This window comes from Pteronotus mesoamericanus, unplaced genomic scaffold (assembly GCF_021234165.1).
Source record: "Pteronotus mesoamericanus isolate MK-2021 breed Mesoamerican mustached bat unplaced genomic scaffold, CSHL_Meso_final contig_73, whole genome shotgun sequence".
In the NCBI taxonomy this organism is placed as follows: domain Eukaryota; kingdom Metazoa; phylum Chordata; class Mammalia; order Chiroptera; family Mormoopidae; genus Pteronotus; species Pteronotus mesoamericanus.
The window spans coordinates 21,319,566-21,340,466 of NW_026555245.1; the positions used below are offsets into that span (position 1 = coordinate 21,319,566).

Sequence of the window (20,901 nt, forward strand, 5' to 3'; positions counted from 1 at the left end):
GCTCTGGTGAACATGGGCTTACAAATATCCGAGACTCTGCTTTCAATTTCTTTGGATATATATATATATCTAGAAGTGGAATAAATTGAATAAAGTGGTAATTCTTTTTTTGATTTTTTTTTGAGGAACTGCTATGCTCGTTTCCATAGCAGCTGCATCATTTTTACATTCTGACTAGCAGTGCACAGCATTTCAATTTCTCCACATCCTTGTCCACACTTTTTACTTTTTTATAGTAGCCATTCTGATAGGTATAAGTCAGTATTTGCAGTTTTGATTTACATATCCCTAATAATTAGTGCTGTTAACCATTTTTTCATAAGCTTGTTGGCCATTTGTATATCTTTGGGGACATTTTTATTCAAATCCTTTGCCCATTTTTAAACCAGGTTTTTTTTTTGTCAAGTTATGTGTTCTTTATAAATTCTGGATGTTAACACCTCATCATACATATGATTTGCACATTTTTTTCTCCCATTCTTTAAGTTTACTTTTCACTCTGTTGATTGTGCCCTGTGATGTGCAATGGTTTTTAATTTTTATGTAGTCCAATTTTTTGTTACCTGTGCTTTTGGTATCATATTTGAGAGATCATTGCCAGATCCAATATCATGCACCTTTCTCCCTACATTTTCTTGTGTTTTATGTTTTATTGTTTTAGTTCTTACATGTAGGTTTTTCATCCATTTTGGGTACATTTTTGTATATGGTGTAAGATAAGGGTCCAACTTCATTTTTGCTTGTAGATACTCAGTGTTTTCAGCACCATTTATTGGAAAGACTGTCCTTTCTTCATTAAATGGTCTTGACACTCTTGTCAAAAATCATTTGACCACCAACCAACTTCTGTTCAGCTTCCTTTGTTTCAGTAATGACTGAGAGAGAGAGAGACAGACTTTTGAGAATAGTGTAGTATGAGATTATGACTTTCTGTCACTTTTATGATTTTATTTCATCCATATTGTAGAGCTGATCTATTTTCGTGACATGCTAGTTAAGTCCATTAATAAGGCAAGTTTCCTAAACTATTCATTTAATTACTTTACCCTAATATTGTGATATCTCCTGCTTTTGATCTATAAAAATTATGGGTGATTTCCAGTTTTGCCTTTCTAGAAGGGATTTTCATATTTAGAACAGCAAAATAATTTCACAATGTAATTCTAAATAGTGCCTAGACAATACCACATGGATTTTCATATTTCTTTTTTATACAGTTTAAAAATTTTTACATTACAGTTAATACTTAATGTTTTTATTGGTTTCTATTTTTATATTTCTTAATATTTCTATTTCTTTAAGTCTCTGCCCAGAAAATAAATAAGGTAGTAATTTTCTTATTCCTTGAGTGTGTTTTATGAGGTTAGGCTATATGCATATTAGACACTAAGTAAAGCAAATTTGACCAGTGACATTACCAGAGTGTAAGAATATGTTGAAATTTTAAAAAGAACTAAAAAGTAGTTTTAAAAAAAGCAGACATTAAACTATTTTTAAAGTAAGACTGTATTGTAGAAAGACAGATTTAGAACCTGTAAACAATTAAAAAGACAAAATGAAGCTGCCAAACTTTTAAATTTATTTTTTTCTGAGGATTTTCTTTATATCACAAATATGGCCACTAAGGAAAAAAGTAAATTGCTGACATGTGAACAACCGTTAATTAATTCACACATATTCAGCAAAAAAAAAAAAAAAAAAAAGGAGAAGAAGAAGAAGACGAAGAAGGATATTTACTCCGTGTTCTTTTCTTTGGTTAATTTCTGAGTTTGTGATAACGGTTTTTTTACTTTTCTGGCTGAATGCAGACAAAAATTCTTTGTTCAAATGTTGTCAGCCACCCATATAAAAACTACTTTTCTACAGTCTTATGAAATGAAAATTTATTGGTACATCCTGTGATATTGAAGGCAAGCTACTTTAAAATAATGTGCTTTGGCATTTGGGACTCCATTTGTAGCTTTTCTCTAATGGGTATTTGGTTGATTATATTCTTAGCACTATTCTCATTGATTTTCCATATATATGTTTTCTTTTGGGCATGAGTTCCACAGACTATCTTCATGAACAGAATTTATTGTCCACTGGTCCTATATTATATTTGGGGAAAGAGCAGGCTATTAAAAAGAGATATACCTAGCCATCAGTTTTTAGTAGCTCCTTTTTGATCAGAATGACTTACTCGCTCATTTCCAAAAATGTTGTGAAATAAGTATTTGAAATTGTGCAAAAAGAAATTCAGCTCATTTCCTGCACTAATTTTTATTACCGGTTATTACCAACACTTAGGTTTTTGTTTTGGTTCATGCTGGTTATTTCATTGTTTGTGCTTTTAAGTAATATAGTTTATTTTCTTTTTTTTTTAATTTAATTTTAATTTATTTTTTCAAATACATTTGTCTCTGCCTCCCCCCCACCACTTTCCCTTGCCCCCTCCCTCCTTCCCTCCCTCAGCTCTTCCCCTTTGGTTTTGTCCATGAGTCCTTGCTATATGTTTCTTGACTTTCCCTTTCCCTTCCTTTCCCCCTCCTTCCCCCACCCCTTCCCTCTTATCTCTGTTGATTTCTTTTCCTTTCAGTGTTGCTGGTCTTATTTTCCTTGCATCTTTGTATTGTTGGTTAGGTTCCGCTTATAGGTGAGATCATGTGGTATTTGTCTTTTGCCCCCTGGCTTATTTCGCTTAGCATAATGCTCTCCAGTTCTATCCATGCTGTCGCGAAGTTTAGTAGTTCTTTTTTTCTTTCTGCTGCGTAGTATTCCATTGTGTATATGTACCATAATTTTTTGATCCAGTCATCTACTAATGGACATTTAGGCTTCTTCCAACACTTGGCTATTGTAAATTGTGCTGCTATGAACATTGGGGTGCATAGGTTCTTTTGTATTGGCGTTTTGGTGTTCTTAGGGTATAGTCCCAGCAGGGGAATCACTGGGTCAAAAGGCAGTTCCATTTTCAGCTTTTTGAGGAAATTCCACACTGCTTTCCACAGCGGCTGCACCAGTCTGCATTCCCACCAACAGTGGACTAGGGTTCCCTTTTCTCCACATCCTCGCCAGCACCTGTTGTTTGTTGATTTGTTTATGATGGCCATTCTGACTGGTGTGAGGTGGTACCTCATGGTGGTTTTGATCTGCATTTCTCTGATGGCTAGTGATTTATTTTCTTATACAAAAATATTTTCTAATTAGTTAAAGTTACCAAACAAATCTACTTTTAAGTTCATATTTATTCCTTTTAATAAATTTATTTTTTAAAGAATGCATGTAAAACTTTAATTTCATGAAATAAGTTATCACATCAAAAGAAGGATGATAAATACAAAAAAATAGAAGAAGTCCCTATTTTTCTCATATCTAGTTTAAAATCTTGGTTAAATATTGAAATTCCAGCTAATATTATAGCTATTACCATTCTTATAAAGAAAATTGCTGTTACTTTTAGAACATTGTTGCTTTTCATGTTTCCACCCTTTCCTTTCTCCCAGTACATGTTAAATCTGATTTTATCCATAACCCTTAAAGTATCCAGATAGAAATCGTGGAATTACTGTTTTCCCCTTTTTTAAATTCTTTATATATATTTATAAAGTTATAAATTTTCTAGACTTTTTTAATGTCTTCTGTGCCCTACATCAGATCTTTATTACTTCATGTATGAACCATTATAGCAGCCTCTTAAAGAGTTTTCCCTAATACTTTTATTTTCTTAAGACACTTCTATCACTGCTACTTCTACCAATGAAAAAATCATGATGCTTTAAGAAAATATGCTTTAAGGAACTGGTTCTCTATTGCTTCCAGGATCAAGTCATTAGCTGGTTCCTGCAGTCTGATCCCAACTTACTTTTCCAAGTTTTAATCCACGCCATTCCCTTACTTAAATTGTCTACCCCAAACTAGTTTGAATCTTTGATCATCTTTCTGCTTTTTCTTGTGTCATTTCTTTTATTTCCTCACTGTGTTTTGTGTCCATCAAAAATTACTTCATCTTCAAAGAATACATGAAATACCGAGTTTTCCATGAATCCTTCCCTGATTACCCCCAAATGGATATAATCCTCAACTATCTGTTGTGTGGTACTCACTACACAGTCCCTGGCATCATAATTTTCTGTTCACACATTTAGCGTCTGTGCTAGATTTTAGTCTTCTTGAGGATTGAGACCACATCTTACGCTGTATCCAGCATAGTCCCTAGTATAATGCTTTAAACATATTTGAAACTCAATACACATTTAATTAATTCCTCTCATCTCAATCTATTTTAATTTGGGAAGTTTTTAATGTAGAAGATGTAATTTGAAGCTGTAAGCAATGAAATAGATTGAGATGTACTCTCTAGCTGGGAACCCAATTTCAACCAGTTTCCATTTGCAAAAGAACTTTTACTAAAATTCTATGGCAAAATGATTGAAAATCTAAGAAATTGGCTTTCTTTTTAAATGTATGTGTTCTGGAATTACATTATAGGTTAACATACGGTAGTAGATTTAAATGTGATAGTGAAACTTATGAGAAATTTCCTTTTAAATATTTTTTTCCTTTAGTGGCGTCATGATTTCTTGCATGGATGGATAAAAGTACCTGTGACTCATGAAACACAGGAAGAATGTCTTGGGATGGCAGTGTTAGATATGATGAGAATAGCCAAAGAAAATGATCAAACCCCACTGGACATCTATAGCTCTATCAGGTAATTTCCTTATGCGAATCTATATATATAAATGGGAACTATTGGAGTTTTTATGCAATTTATTTGTATTTAATGTGCTTGCCCATACTTTTTATTTTATAATGACTAAAAGTATTATGGGTAACTTTTCCCTCTAGTGCACAGCATATACTTTGTGAGATAAAAAAATATTATTTTTTCTTTTCTTCTAGTTTTACTGAGATATTGACATAAAGCACTATATAAGTTTAAGGTGTACAGCATAACTGTTTGATTTACCTGTATTGTAAAATGATTACCACAATGAATTTAGTAAATATTAATCATTTCATGTATATAGAAAGAAGAAAATATTTTTTCCTTGTGATAAGCACTCTTAGGATCTACTGTCTCAACAACTTTCATGTATACCATACAGCAGCATAAACTGTAGTCATCATATTATACATTGCATCTGAAAGTACTTATTTATCTTATAACTAAAAGAAATGATTAAAAGAGATGATATACTACAGAAATTATCATAGGTGTTCAATACCAATTTATTATTTGATTTGTTTATTGTGAAAAGGCTAGGTAAAGTCAGAGGTCTGAAAAGATCACCTGGAGACATAATTTCTGCCAGCATACTCACACATTGTCTATAAATAATTTCGAATCAGAATGTCTCTAATAGTATACATATTTTGCTCAAATTAAGTATCACTTGAGGTTGTTGGTGAAATGAAGATTCTTGTGTGCTAACTCAAGAATTTGGATTCAGTAAATTTGAGGTGAAGTGTACAAGTATTAATTTTATAAGTGCTCCAAGAGTTTTTTAAATTTCAGCTTTATTGAAGTGTAAAAGACACGGACAATTTTAAGATATTTAAAGTGTACATCATGATGATTTGATATATATAAACATTGTGAAAGGATCCCCTATGAAGATTATTAATACACACATTACCTCATATATTTATCTTTTTTTGTGGCTTATTTTTTTGGAGATAATATTTAACTTCTATTCCCTTTAGCAATTTTCACTTATACATTATTGTCAATTATAGTCACCAATTTTACAGTATATTCTCAAACCTTGTTTATTTCATAACTGAATCAGTAGGTTCTTTTTTTTTAAATTAATTTATTTATTTTTCCAAATACATTTGTCTCTGCCTTCCCCCGACCACTTTCCCCTGCCCCCTCCTCCCTCTCCCTCCCTCAATCCTTCCCCACTTTGTTTTTGTCCATGAGTCCTTGCTATATGTTCCTTGTCTTGGCCCTTCCCTTCCTTTTCCCCCGCCCGCCCCTCCCTCCTTCCCTCTTGTCTCTGTTGGTTTCTTTTTTCTTTCAGTGTTGCTGGTCTTATTTTCCTTGCATCTTTGTTTTGTTGGTTAGGTTCCGCTTATAGGTGACATTATATGGTATTTGTCTTTCACCCCCTGGCTTATTTCGCTTAGCATAATGCTCTCTAGTTCCATCCATGCTGTTGCGAAGTATAGTAGTTCTTTTTTTCTTTCTGCTGTGTACTATTCCATTGTGTAAATGTACCATAATTTTTTGATCCAATCATCTACTGACGGGCATTTAGGCTTCTTCCAACACTTGGCTATTGTAAATTGTGCTGCTATGAACATTGGGGTGCATAGGTTCTTTTGTATTGGCGTTTTGGTGTTCTCAGGGTATAGTCCCAGCAGGGGAATCACTGGATCAAAAGGCAGTTCCATTCTGAGCTTTTTGAGGAAATTCCACACTGCTTTCCACAGTGGCTGCACCAGTCTGCATTCCCACCAACAGTGGACTAGGGTTCCCTTTTCTCCACATCCTCGCCAGCACCTGTTGTTTGTAGATCTGTTTATGATGGCCATTCTGACCTGTGTGAGGTGGTACTTCATGGTGGTTTTGATCTGCATTTCTCTGATGGCTAGTGATTCAGTAGATTCTTATACAAGTGAACCATACTCCACACTCTCCAAATTATTTTTCTACACATTGAATATTGACAAACATGCCAAATACAGTTTTCTTTCCATTTTTAAATCATTTTTATTTTTTAATTACAGTTGACATGTTAGTTACAGGTGTATACCTAGTGATTAGACACTAATAACTTACTAAGAGATCATCCCAATAAATCTTGCACCCATCTGACAACATATATAGTTATTGGAATATTGTTGACAATATTCTCCATGCAGTACTTTACATCCGTATCACTATTCTTAATCCCTTCACTTTTATCACCCATCCCCCAACGCTCCTCCCATCTGGCAACCATCCAAATGTCCTCTGTATCTATGAGTCTACTTCTGTTCTGCTTGTATATATTTTTTTTTAGATTTAGTTGTTAATAGATATGTATTTATTGCTATTTTCTTTTTTTAATTATTTTTTTATTGTTCAAATACATTTGTCTTCATTTTCCCAGCATGACTTTCCACTGCTCCACCCACCTCCCACCCTCAATCCTTACCCACTTTGGCTTTGTCCATGGATCCTTTATACATGTTTCTTGATTTGACCCATCCCCTTCTTTTTCCCCATTAACCCCCTCCCTTTGCCCCTCTGGTTACTGCTTTTCTTTTTTTCTTTCAGTGTTGCTGGTTGTATTTTTCTTGCTTGTTTGTTTCGTTGATTAGGTTCCACTTATAGGTGAAGTCATATGGTATTTGTCTTTTGTCCCCTGGCTTATTTCACTTAGCATCATACTCTCTAGTGCCATCGATGCTGTCACAAAGGGTAGTAGCTCTTTCTTTCTTTCTGCTGCATTGTATGCCATTGTGTAAATGTACCATAGTTTTCTGATCCACTCATTTACTGATGGGCACTTAGGTTGCTTCCAACACTTGGCTATTGTAAGTTGTGCTGCTATGAACATTGGGGTGCATAGGTTCTTTTGAATTGGCTTTTTGGGATTCTTAGGGTATAGTCCCAGCAGGGGAATCCCTGGATCAAAAGGCAGTTCCATTTTCAGCTTTTTGAGGAAATTCCATACTGCTTTCCACAGTGGCTGCACCAGTCTGGATTCCCACCAACAGTGCTCTAGGGTTCCTTTTTCTCCACAACCTCGTCAGCACTTGCTGTTTGTTGATTTGTTTATGATGGCCATTCTGACCTGTGTGAAGTGATATATCATTGTGGTTTTAATTTGCATTTCTCTGATGGCTAGTGATGCTGAGCATCCTTTCATATGTCTCTGGGCCCCATGTATGTCCTCCTTGGAGAAGTGTCTGTTCAGATCCTTTGCCCATTTTTTAATTGGATTGTTTGTCTTCCTGGAGTGGAGTCAGGTGAGTTCTTTACATATTTTGGAGATCAAACCCCTGTCCAAGGTATCATTGCAAATATCTTTTCCTATATGGTTAGTACCCTTTTCATTTTGCTGATGTTTTCTTTAGCCGTGCAAAAGCTTTTTATTTTGATGAGGTCCCACTTGTTTTTTCTTTCCTTTATGCTCCTTGCTTTAGAGGACATATCAGTGAAAATATTGCATGGGATATCTGAGAGTTTCCTGCCTGTGTTCTCCTCTAGGACTTTTATGGTGTCACAACTTATATTTAAGTCTTTTATCCATCCTGAGTTTATTTTTGTGTATGGTGTCAGTTGGTGGTGAGTTTTCATTTTCTTGCATGTAGCTGTCCAGCTCCCCCAACACAATTTGTTGAAGAGGCTATTTTTGTTCCATTTTATGCTTCTGCCCCCTTTGTCAAATAGTAATTGGCCATAGAGACATGGGTTTATTTATGGGCTTTCTATTCTGTTCCATTGACCTATGTGTCTGTTCTTATGCCAGTACCAGGCTCTTTTGATTACAGTGGCCTTGTAATATAGTTTGATGTCGGCTATTAATGATCCTTCCTACTTTGTTCTTCTTTCTCAAAATTCCTGCAGCTATTCAGGGTTGTTTATGGTTCTATATCAATTTTTGAAATGTTTGTTCTATATCTGTGAAATATATCATTGGTATTTTAATAGGGATTGAATTGAATCTATAAATTCCTCTGAGTATTATGGACATTTTAATGATGTTAATTCTTCCAATCCATGAACACAGTATATTCTTCCATTTCTTTGTGTCTTCCTTAATTTCTTTCTTCAGTGTTGTATAGTTTTCTGAGTATAGGTCTTTTACCTCCTCGGTTAAGTTTATTCCTAGGTACTTTATTTTTCTTGTTGCTATAGCAAAGGGGATTTTTTTTTTCTGATTTCTCCTTCTGATATTTCATTGTTGGTGTACAAAAATGCCTTTGATTTCTGAATATTGACTTTGTATTCTACTGTTTTGTCAAATTCACTTATTAGGTCATATAGGTTTTTCATGGAGTCTATAGGGTGTTCTATGTACATTATCATGTTGTTTGAAAACAATGACAGCTTTACTTCCTCTTTTCCAACTTGGATGCCTTTTTTTTCTTTTTCTTGTCTGATCGCTGTGGCTAAGACTTCCAATATTATGTTGAATAGAAGTTGTGAACGAGACATCTTTGTTCCTGATCTTAGCGGGAAGTCTTTTAGTTTTTGCCCTTGAGTATAATGCTGGCTGTAGTTTTTTCATACATGGCCTTTATCATGTTGAGGTATGCCCCCTTTTCCCTCCTTTACTGTTTTTATCATAAATGGATTCTGGACTTTATCAAATGCTTTTTCCACATCTATTGATTTGATCATGTGATTTTTGTCTTTCCTTTTGTTTATGTGATGTATTACGTTTTTGATTTGTGAACATTGAACCATCCTTGCATCCCTGGGATGAATCCCACTTGATCGTGGTGGATGATCTTATTAATGTATTTCTGGGTGCGGTTTGCCAATATTTTGTTGAGGATTTTAGAGTGAATGTTCATCAGCAATATTGGCCTGTAGTTTTCTTTACTTGTTGTCTCTTGATCTGGTTTTGAGGTTAGGATGATGCTGGCCTCATAAAAAGAGTTTGGGAGCCTTCCCTCTTGGATTTTTTGGAATAGACTGAGAAGGACAAGGGTTAGCTCTTTCTTAAATGTTTTGTAAAATTCTCTTCTGAAACTTTATGGTCCAGGGCTTTTGTGTGTGAGGAGTTTTTTGATTACTGCTGCAGTTTCACCAGCTGTTATCAGTCTGTTAAGGCTTTCTGCTTCTTCTTCATTCAGTGTTGGAAGATTATATTTTTCTAGAAACTTGTCCATTTCATGGAGGTTTTCAAATTTCTTGGCATATAACTTTTCATAATTTCTTACAATCCTTTGTATCCCTGTGATATCAGTTGTTATTTCTCCTCTTTCATTTCAGATATTATTTATTTGGGCCCTCTCCCCCTCCCCCTTTTTTTTTTTTGATGAATCTGCTTAAAGGCTTTTCAATTTAGTTTATCTTCTCAAAGAACCAGCTCCTGGATTTGTTGATCCTTTGAATTGTTCTTTTAGTCTCTGTGCCATTTAGTTCTGTTCTGATCTTGATTATTTCCTTCCTTCTACTCACTCTGGCCTTTGTTTGTTGTTTCTCCAGTTCTTAAAGATGTAGGGTTAGGTTGTTTATTTGAAATGTTTCTATCTTTTTAGGTAGGCCTGTGTTGCTGTGAACTTCCCTCTCAGGATTGCCTTTGCTGTGTCCCATAGGTTTTGGACTGTTGTGTGTTCACTTTCATTTGTTTCCAGAAACTTTTTGATTTCTTCTTTGATTTCACTTGATGCATTCATTGTTTAATAGCATGCTACTCAGTTTCCATGAGTTTGAATGTTTTTGAGTTTTTTCCTTGACGTTGGTTTCTAGTTTCAAGCCTTTGTGGTCTGAGAAAATGCTTGTTATGATTTCAATTTTCTTGAATTTGTTGAGTCTTGTTTTGTGTTGTATCATGTGGTCTATCTTTGAAAATGTTCCATGTGCATTTGGAAAGAATGTGTATTTTGCTCTTTTGGGATGAAAGGTTCTATGTATGTCAGTTAAGTCCATTTGATGTAATGCCTCATTCAGTTCCACACTATCTTTGTTGATATTTTGGTTGGAACATCTATCCATTGTTGACAGTGGGATGTTAAAATCCCCTACTATTGGCGTGTTGCTGTCTGTATCTTTCTTGAAGTCCTCCAATATTTTCCTTATATATTTGGGTGCTCCCATGTTGGATGCATATAGTTTACAATGTTTATGTTTTCTTGATGGAGTCTTCCTTTGAATATTATGAAGTGTCCTTCTGGGTCTCTCTTTATAGCCTTTGTTTTGAAATCTGTTTTTTCTGATATAAATATTGCTACCCCGATTTTTTTTCCTCTCCATTTACTTGAAATATTTTTTTCAATCCCTTTACTTTCAGTCTGTGTAGATCCTTTGTTCTGAGGTGGGTCTCTTGTAGGCAGTTTATATGTGGGTCATGTTTTCTAATCCATTCAGCTACCCTATGTCTTTTGACTGGAACATTTAATCCATTTACATTTAAAATTACTGATAGGTACTTATTAATTTTTTCCTTTGTACCTGTGTTCCTCTCTTTCTCACTCTTTTTCTTCATCTTCTTAAAGTAGTCCCTTTTGCGTGTCTTGCAATGCTGATTTGATAGAGGTCTATTCTTTTAGCTTACTTTTTTCTGGGAAATTCCTTATTTCCCTTTCCATTTTAATTGTGAACCTTACTGGGTAGAGCAGTCTTGGTTGCAGGCCTTTGCTTTTCATTACTTGGAATATTTCTTGCCTTTCCCTTCTAACTTGTAGTGTTTCTGTTGAGCAGTCAGCTGCTAGCCATATCAGGGTACCCTTGTGTTATATACCTGTTTCTCCCTTGGTGCCTTTAGGATTCCTGTTTGTCTTTGATATTTGCCATTTTAATCATGATGTGTCTTGGCATGGGCCTCATTGGGTTCCTCTTGAATGGGACCCTCTATGCTTCCTGGAGTTAGATGCCTTTTTCTCTCCTCAAATTAGGGAAGTTTTCTATCATTACTCTTTCAGGCAGGTTCTCTATCCCTTGCTCCTCTTCTCCATCCGGTATCCCTATTATATGGATTATTATTGTGTTTCAGGTTGTCCTGCATTTCTCTCAACACCTCTTCATTCTTTTTGAGTCTTTTTCCATTTCCTTGCTCTTTCTGGGGGCTTTTTTCTACCTTGTCCTCCAGCTCACTGATTTGATCCTTTGCTTCATCTAGCTTGCTTTTGATTCTTTATGCTGTGTTCTTCAATTTAGAAATTGTATTCTTCATTTTCTCTTGACTCTTGTTGATAGTTTCTATGTCCCTTTTCATGCTGATATAGTTTGCAGTAAGTTCCTAGCAGTTTCCCTGTAGTTTTTTGTAATTCTTCTGAGCTCACTGAGCTCATTGAGCTTTCTTAAAACCATTGTTTTGAACTCAGTATCTGATAGTTTACTTGCCTCTATTTCATTTAGTTGTCTTTCTGGGCATTCCTCCTTTCCTTTCAATTGGAGGGTGTATTTTTATCTTCCCATTATTTGTGAGAGTTTTCTTTTTTGTTTCTGCTTCTTAAATTGTTCTGTCTTGACTGCCTAATTTTTTAGTATAAACTTCTATAGTAGGAGACCTATGAGATTCAGTGGTGCAGTCTCCTTGATCTCCTGAACTTGATGCTCTTTGGATGCTTTTTATGCCATTTATGTTGGCTCTCTGGAAGTTACTGGGTTTTGATTGTTGTTTGTTCATTCTTTGGTGGGTCCTCCCCTCCAGGTGGTTGACTGAGAGTCACTCTGCCCACCATATCTTGTGTGTTTTTGTGCTGATTCTGCCAGAACAAAACCAGAAAGTCCCAGAAACAAATTCATATCCACAAAAATAACTCCCCCCTGCAATCCCACTGTCAACAACAAATGAACCAGTATTAATAAGGGTGTAAAGAAATAAATACTATTATAAGAAAGGAGAGAAATAAACTATTAGTATAAAATCTAATGACTTAATATGCACAAACTTGATCGACCTGAAGTGAATGTTAAAAAGCTATGTAGCAAAGATAATATCACAAATCATAGTGAAGACCACTGTGAAATTTGTGTCAGTAGCTTCTAGTATTTACTGCTGTTTTCTCTTTCTGAATCTGCTTCTGAGATATCAGATGTTGATCCTGTCCGACCTGAGGCAGTCTGTTGGAGGCTTCTAGGAATCTACTGTCTGTGGCTGTCTCATTCACACAAAGTTTTGTGTGAAAAATTATAAGAGAAATAAATGCAAGAATTTGGGTTTTTAGCAACATAGAAGTTTTTCTAGATTTCAGCAAGAGCAGTTTCTATGGAATTATGGAGCAAAAACCAAATTGGAGTTGGGGAATAAGTGGAAGGCAAGAAAACGGAAATGGCTGTATAAACGTTTTTAAAAGTGGCCAGATAGGCAGTAGCTGGGGAGGACATGGGATAAAGAGATTTACATTTAGGATGGGAAGAATATGAGTATTTTTAAAACATGTGGATATAAGAGAAATAATAAGTAGAATAAAAGTCCCCAGAAGATAAATGTGTATTAGAGGATGACAGGGTCTAGGAAGTAATGGTAATGTATGGCTTTAACTAGGAGGTTTATACCTAATTTGTTGTAACAGGTATGAAGGGGGTGAAAATGAATGCAGATATGTATAGGTTTGCCAGCAGGACATTCAGGGAACTCTGCTTAGAGAAACTTTTTCTGTTTTGTTTGTTTTTTTTTAAAGAAAGAAACGAAGTCCTCCCCTGAAAGTAGGGAGGAATGTAGCTGAGGTTTGAAGTAGGAGGTTTGAGGAAATTGGAGATGGTTGTGGGACTTGGGAAAATTAGTTGAACAGAGAAATGTCATAAAAGTGGTGGAAAGTGATTATGAATTTACAGTGCAACACAGCTACCATCAAATGACTTTGAGCAGCAGCGCTGGTTGCTTGAGTACAAAACTGAGATTTCCTTCAGGGACTTAGAGTAGACTGGTGGGGAAGGGAATAAGAAGTGGTTTGCCAGTAAATGTTTAACAACCACTTCTCAGGAGAAGTGAGGGGAAGGTCTGGTTGGTTTGGATATACTTTTCATGACCAATCTTACAGTCTCACCCTGACATAACTGAATGCAGAATTGGCAAGAGATGAGCAGGAGGGAACTTTTTCTACCACTCATGTATGATAGACACTCATAACCTCGAAGATATAGATAGTACTAAAATATAAAACTTAAATTTAAATGTAAAGTAATTAAGTGATATGTTTTGAAAACTTATTATCTATGTTTTTAATATCATTTATTAATAAGTTTATAATTTAAATTTTAATGATAGCTGTTTAACAATCTGCTGAAAATAATCTTTAAAATAAACTGTCAGTTATACTGTTGGCTTCCAGTCAAGGTGGAGGCGCAGGAAGACATGCTTCACCTCCTTGCATAACAATGAGAAGGATAACAACCAATCTAAAAACAAAAAGCAACCAGAACTGCCAGAAAATTGAACTGTATGGGAGTCTTGACAACTAAGGAGTTAAAAAAGAAACATTCATCCAGACCAGTAGGAGGGGTGGAGATAGGCAGTCACCGGGGAGAGGATGTGTGGTGAAGCTGCGGCAGTCGGTGGAATGGGCGGTCCCACATTCATGTGTGGTGGATATAAACCGGGAGGGACAACTTAGGAGTGAGCAATCCCAGCCCCAGGCCAGACTGCGTAGCCCAGGGTTCCAGCACCAGGAAATAAAGCCTCATAACCTTTGGCTTTAAAAAGGGGTCATGGGGAGAGAAGAAACTGCCGGTCTTTCAGAAGAGTCTGTTTAAAGGGCCCACACCAACCTACAATGTATACAAACTCACCCACTCCAGGAATCAACACCAGGGCAGCAGCTAGAAGGGTGCCAGTCACATATGGGAAGTAGGGGAAGTGACTGAAAATGGGGCAAGAGCCAAGAGACCGGCATTGTTCCTTCTCTGACACCTCTTCCATGTACAACACCACAAAGCAGCAATGTGGATTGCTTCACCCTGGTAAATACCTAAGGCTCTGCCCCTTATAATGTAACATGTGCACTGACACAGGGAGTCAGAGCAGCTTTACCTAATATACAGAAACACAGGGAGGCTGCCAAATAGAGCATACAGAGAAATATGGCCCAAATGAAAGAACAGATCAAAATTCCAGAAAAAGAACTAAGTGACACAGAGATACCCAACCTTTCAGATATAGAGTACAAAACACTGGTGATCAGGATGCTCAGAGAAATGATTGAGTTTGGCCACAAAATAAAGGAAGGAGTGAAGGGAACAAAGCCTGGGATTCAAATAGATGTTTTGTAACAAAAGGAAAAAGTAAATATTCAACTGGAGCAGAAAGAAGAAACGAGAATTCAGAAAAAATGAGGAAGAGGCTTAGGAACCTCTGGGACACTTTAAATATATAAGAATCCAAGTCATAGGGGTGCCATAAGGAGAAGAGGAAGAGCAAGAAATTGAAAACTTACTTGAAAAAATAATGAAAGAGAACTTCCTTAATTTGGTGAAAGAAATAGACTTACAAATTCAAGAAGCTCAAAGAGTCCCAGACAAGTTGGACTGAAAGAGGGCCATACCAAGACATCACAATTAAAATGCCAAAGGTTAAAAATAAAAAGAGAATCTTATAAGCATTAAGAGAAATCAAGAGAATTACCTACAAAGGAGTACCCATAAGACCATCAGCTGATTTCTCAAAAGAAATCTTGCAGGCACAAAAGGGCTGGAAAGAAGTATTCAAAGTCATGAAAAGCAAGGATCTACAACCTAGATTATCCTCTCCAGCAAAGCTGTTATTTAGAATGGAAGGGCAGATAAAGTGCTTCCCAGACAAGGTAAAGCTAAAGGAGTTCATCCTCACCAAGTCCTTATTATATGAAATATTAAAGGGACTTATCTAAGAAAAAGATCAAAACTATAAACAGTAAAATGACAACAAACTCACAATTGTCAACAACTGAACCTAAAAAAAACCAAAACCAAAAACAAACTAAGCAAACAACTAGAACAGGAACAGAATCACAGAAATGGAGATTACCTAGTGGGTTATCAGCAGGGAAGAGGAAGAGGGAGAATGGGGGAAAAGGTACAGGGAAGAAGAAGCATAATTGGTAGGAACAAAATAGACGGGGAGGTTAGGAATACTGTAGGAAATGGAGAAGCCAAAGCATGTATAGTCCATGGACATGAACAAAGCGGGGTGGGGGATTGTTGGAGGGAAGGAGGGTGCAGAGCAGAGGGGCCAAGGGAGAAAAGATAGACAACTGTAACAGTATAGTCAGTAAAATATACTTAATTAAAAAAAAAAAAGTGGTGCTGCTGATGAATTAAACTTTTTATGGATAATCATTAAAAAAAATTAGCTGTCAGCATCAGCCACTCCAACACTGGCTGTAAATTCTCAAGTACAGTATAGTGTGAGAAATGATATTATGGAGCAGTGCACAGATACTATTAGACAAAGCAGGGGGCATCTAATGTAGTCATAGAGGCCCAGAAAGGTTTCCTGGATTCGATGATGCTTGAGCTGGGACTTGTAGAATGGGTGATGCAAAGAAGGATTAGCATAGGTGAAAGGCATGGAAATTTAATATCATACCTGCAGAAATAAAATGTTATTTATTTGATAGATGTTTGAGCAGGAGAGAAATATTAACTATCTTCTTTAGGATATTTTACATAGAGATGGAAGTACAAATGGGTCAGAACATTTCCAAAAAAAATTGTTTTGATTGTAAAAGAATTATCAGGAGTTACTGAAGCTGGCCTAAGAAAAGAACTTATACAAAAGAAGTATGGTTGAATAACAAACAACAGTAGTATTGAACAAAATGCCACAACTTCCAGAATTCAGATAAATATTTGTATACAGAGTGATAGGAAATACTTGCAACACAGTGCCAAAAAATGGCATATGAGATAATCAGTGAAAACAAATTTGAATTTCTTTATTTTTATAGAGAGGGGAAGGAGGGAGAAAGAGAGGAGAGAAACAGCACAGTGTGAGAGAAACATTGATTGGTTGCCTCTTGCTAGCGCCCCAACTGGAGACCCTTCACTTTGCAGGATGACACTCAAACAACAGCCACGCCAGTCAGGGCAGAGAGAACACATTTTTAGACTTCATTATTAACTAGACTAGGTTCATTTCATTAGGGAAAGAAAATTAGCGTCTTCTGAACATTTATAACTCAGAGAAAATTTGTATGTGCATTCACATCATCAAATAAAGCCTGAAAGGTTTTATATTATGTGGGTGGTGACTGTGCCACCTTTCTCTACTTGTGTGCTTATAGCACTTACTTATCATAGAAAGGTGGTGACTTTTCTTTTAATTTTGTTTTAGACTTATATTCCAATTTGTTTAGTTTTGCTGTGTGTCCTCTTTATCCCTAGCTACAAGACATTCTTACCAAAATGTGTTCGAGCAAAGATCCAAGAGTATCATATTTTAACAAGAAAGCGAATAAGGTACAGATTTCGCAGATTTATTGAGCAGTTCAGCCATTGCAAAGCCACTGCCAGAAACTTGAAACTTAAGTATCTTATAAATCTGGAAACTCTTCAGTCTGCCTTCTACACAGAGAAATTTGAAGTAAAAGAACCTGGAAGAGGTCCTTCAGGTGAGGAGATTTTTGCAACCATTATAATAACTGGAAACGGTGGAATTCAGTGGTCAAGAGGGAAACATAAAGAAAGTGAGACACTGACAGAACAGGTAATCCTTAATGATATGTTCTCATTCTTTGTTAATTTAAATAGAATGGCGATACAAGCAAAGTAACTTAAGTCATTTGAAACATGCCCTTGTAGTTTTCTTCTCCCATTGATATGTGTATGTTTTTAATGGTGTGAAGCCATCAAAGTAATATCTATAGTTCTTTTCTGATTGTTCTTAAAATTTCTTTTAAATTTAAATATTTATGACAAAATAATTAGTAATAGTATTCATATAGTTTCAGAAAAGTGATGTTTAAAGGTTTGCCTCCTTTTTTTCTTTTACTATTATTGATGTAGGAGGCACAATGATAAAATTCAATATCCTAGAAAATACTGATTTTAATTGATTTTATGCTGATGTACACCTGTTAATTAATTTAGTTTAAGAATTGCATTATAAGTTTTAAGTTTGTTCATATCTGTGTTGTTTTTAGATGATTAGAGATTGAAAAGCTTTTTAGTGTTTATTCTGTGGTAAACTTTCAATTTCCTGACACTGGCTGCTATTAACATTGATTGGATTAAGGGTGCTAGCTAGAGCACATCTCAGATTCTTGGCACCCTTTAATGCTTGTTGTTAAATCAAAGCAAGATACCGCGTAGTTGAGGGTTAATTTATTGGGGAAGAGAATCCCATTTAATATTTATCTGTTGCTATCAATCCTTTTTTGTTAAAGAATTTGTTATGGATGTTATCTCCTTCATAAGTCTTGTTTTAAAATGACTCTATAGATTCTACCTGTTTCTAATTGCTAATGCTCTTAATTATAGGATTTACAGTTATACTGTGATTTTCCTGATATTATTGATGTCAGTATTAAGCAGGCAAACCAAGAAGTCTCAAATGAAAGCAGAATTGTAACTATCCATAAGCAAGATGGTAAAAATCTGGTAGGTTTGCTTTATAACTAAATAAAGGTTATGTTATTACAGTTTTTAAAAGTATTTCTTCTTAATACCCAAGTTAGTATCTTACAGAAATTTATATTGTAGTTTTAAATATAGCTCTAAACATAAATATCAGTTTAGTCAGCTTTTTTATTATATCTATCTTTTTGTATCACCACTAAAACTATCTTTCCCATAGAGTTTCTCAAAAGTTAATGTATTTTTCACTCATTTTATGATTAGCAAACCACGTTTCTTTTTCTTCCCACTAAAGGTTGTACTAGTTCCTGTTGTAGCTCTTATCTCTGACTATAATCTTTTTTTTTTTTTTTTTAACCAATAGAGATGTGCATAGTACCAGTCATACTACCTAATTAAAGGGGAGAAAGAAATCAAAACAATACTACTGGAAATTTATATAACAAAATGTAAACCAATCCCTGCTCTGACTTACCCAGCTGTAAGACATGATTGATTCTAAAATATTTAACCCTTTTGTCCTGGCCTGCTTAGTTCAGTTGGTTTAAAACATCACCCTGATACTCCAAGGTTGAGGGTTTGATCCCGGTCAGGGCATATACAAGAAAAAACTGATGAATGCATAAATAAGTAGAACAACAAATTGATGTCTCTCTCTTTCTCTCTCCCTTTTCTTCTCTCTCTGAAAACAATTTTTAAAAAAATTTAATCCGTTTTCTTTAAATAGCTTCAGAAATCCCACTTATTTTAATTGAAAGAAATGAATTCCTTTATATTCTGCTCTAAAGTTTCTTATTTACCTGGCTCTGTTTTCTTTTTAACTTAGACATTTCTTAGCTTCCTGGCTTAAATGTCATATTAATGTTATTTGTTCATTTAACTTAAGTGTCTATATGTACCTTTCTGGCCATTTCAAGTTTATATTACCAAAATTATAACTAATTTGAAACTCATTTTAGTCAGCATGCTTTCCTGTTCTTAGATAAAAATATGATTAATACTGTATAGCTACTCCTTATTAGACTATGAGCTTCTTGAAGGTAAGGATCATTTAGTGTGTATGTGTTTCATTCCCTCTAGGGCCTAGTATAGAAAGAGCTTGATAAGTGTTTCATGGATATTATCTTCTTGTCTCTCTAAGTTGGATCTCTGGTTTTCTGAACTTAATATGTGCCTTGTTTTTCTGGGAACATCCTCCAGTGCCTGCTGAGATTTTTATATTAGGGATTGTGAAAAACTAGAAAATTACTTTAGGGAGGATTTTTACATCTTTATGATGTTGAGTTTTTCTATTCAAGAACATGGTAAATCTTCTATATAGTCAAGTAAAAAGTTGTATCTCACATGAGTAGTTGAAGTTTTTCTAAAAATTATTATGTACATTTTTTGGTTAATTTTAATTCTACTTACTACTTTTTTGTTGCTATTATACATGGGGCTATACTTTTTGTTATATAATGTAATTGACTATTTTTTATGTGTGAAAGATACTGATTTCTACATCCTGCAATCTTAATAAATTATTTCACTTTTGTAGTAGTTTTATAGTTTTCTTTTGGGTTCCCTGAGTATACAATCATATATTTTCCAAATAGAGGTAGTTTACCTCCTTGTTTCCAATTTCTCTATTATATTTGCTATCTATGGCTTCATAATGTTAGTATAATACACTATGATACACCATTAAATAGTAGGCTTTCTTACTGCTGATTTTAGGATAAGTTGCTTCAGTGTTTTCCTTTTAATAAGATGCTATATTTTAGACTAATTATATGTTTACATGTGTATGTATGATATAGAATAACTATGTATGAATTTAGTTTATACTATATACATTTTAGTTTATAGCATGAATGCTTTAACTTACCAGTAAAAACAATCTTATCTGAAGTTGTTTTTTGTAATGAAAGTCTATTTATAGATTAAATAATAATTAGAATTAGGATATAATTTATCACCTGTATATTTGGCATGTAAAAATGAATGCCCATCATTTGTAATTCATATCAACTTTTATATCAGATTAGAGAGATTTCTATTTGAGATAACTGGCACATTTTTCTAATAGAGGTACTAGAATATATAGTAAAATTATGGATGCACAGTGAACCGTAACTGGCACGATAAGCCCATATTCAAGAGGGTCTTAAATATTAAACAGAGAAATGTATAATTCAGACTGGAACATAAAAGACATTTGAGCAATTTAGAAGGAAATTAAGTTAGGAGAATCAATGTAACAACATGGAGTGGAGAGAATTTGCAATATGTAGCTGCAGTTGACATTTTAAATGATTCTTACTATTTCTTTTTCTTTTCTCTGCTTAGGAAATTGAACTTAGCTCATTAAGAGAAGCTTTGTCTTTTGTGTCATTAATTGATGGATATTATAGATTAACTGCAGATGCACATCATTACCTCTGTAAAGAAGTGGCATCTCCAATGGTGCTTGAAAATATACAAAGCAACTGTCATGGCCCAATTTCGTGAGTAATACAGACTTCAGAAGTAATTTTTTAAATGAGATATTTACAAAGAAGATTTCTTACAACAAAGTAATGTGTATAGATTTAGGAGTTTAGAAAAGAATATCTTAGCTGAAATTGTTTTATTATAATAAAAGTCTATTTACAATCACATTAAATAATAATTAGAATTATTTAGGATATAATTTATCACCTGTATCTGAATCTACAATACTTCTAACTTGTATGAATTTCACATTTACTTGCGTAGGTGTGTTATAATGATAAGTG

At 34.8% G+C, this 20,901-nt stretch overlaps 1 protein-coding gene across 3 annotated transcripts in view; it reads left to right on the forward strand.

Moving 5' to 3' along the window:
* Nucleotides 1-20,901, forward strand: part of JAK2 (Janus kinase 2) — a 102,277-nt gene that overhangs the window by 51,340 nt on the left and 30,036 nt on the right. For all 3 annotated transcript variants that reach the window (XM_054583087.1, XM_054583086.1, XM_054583088.1), the window contains 4 exons: nt 4,548-4,693; nt 16,955-17,276; nt 18,050-18,169; nt 20,474-20,631. In XM_054583087.1, the coding sequence (XP_054439062.1) occupies nt 4,548-4,693; nt 16,955-17,276; nt 18,050-18,169; nt 20,474-20,631 (746 nt within the window). The remainder of the gene's footprint in view (nt 1-4,547; nt 4,694-16,954; nt 17,277-18,049; nt 18,170-20,473; nt 20,632-20,901) is intronic.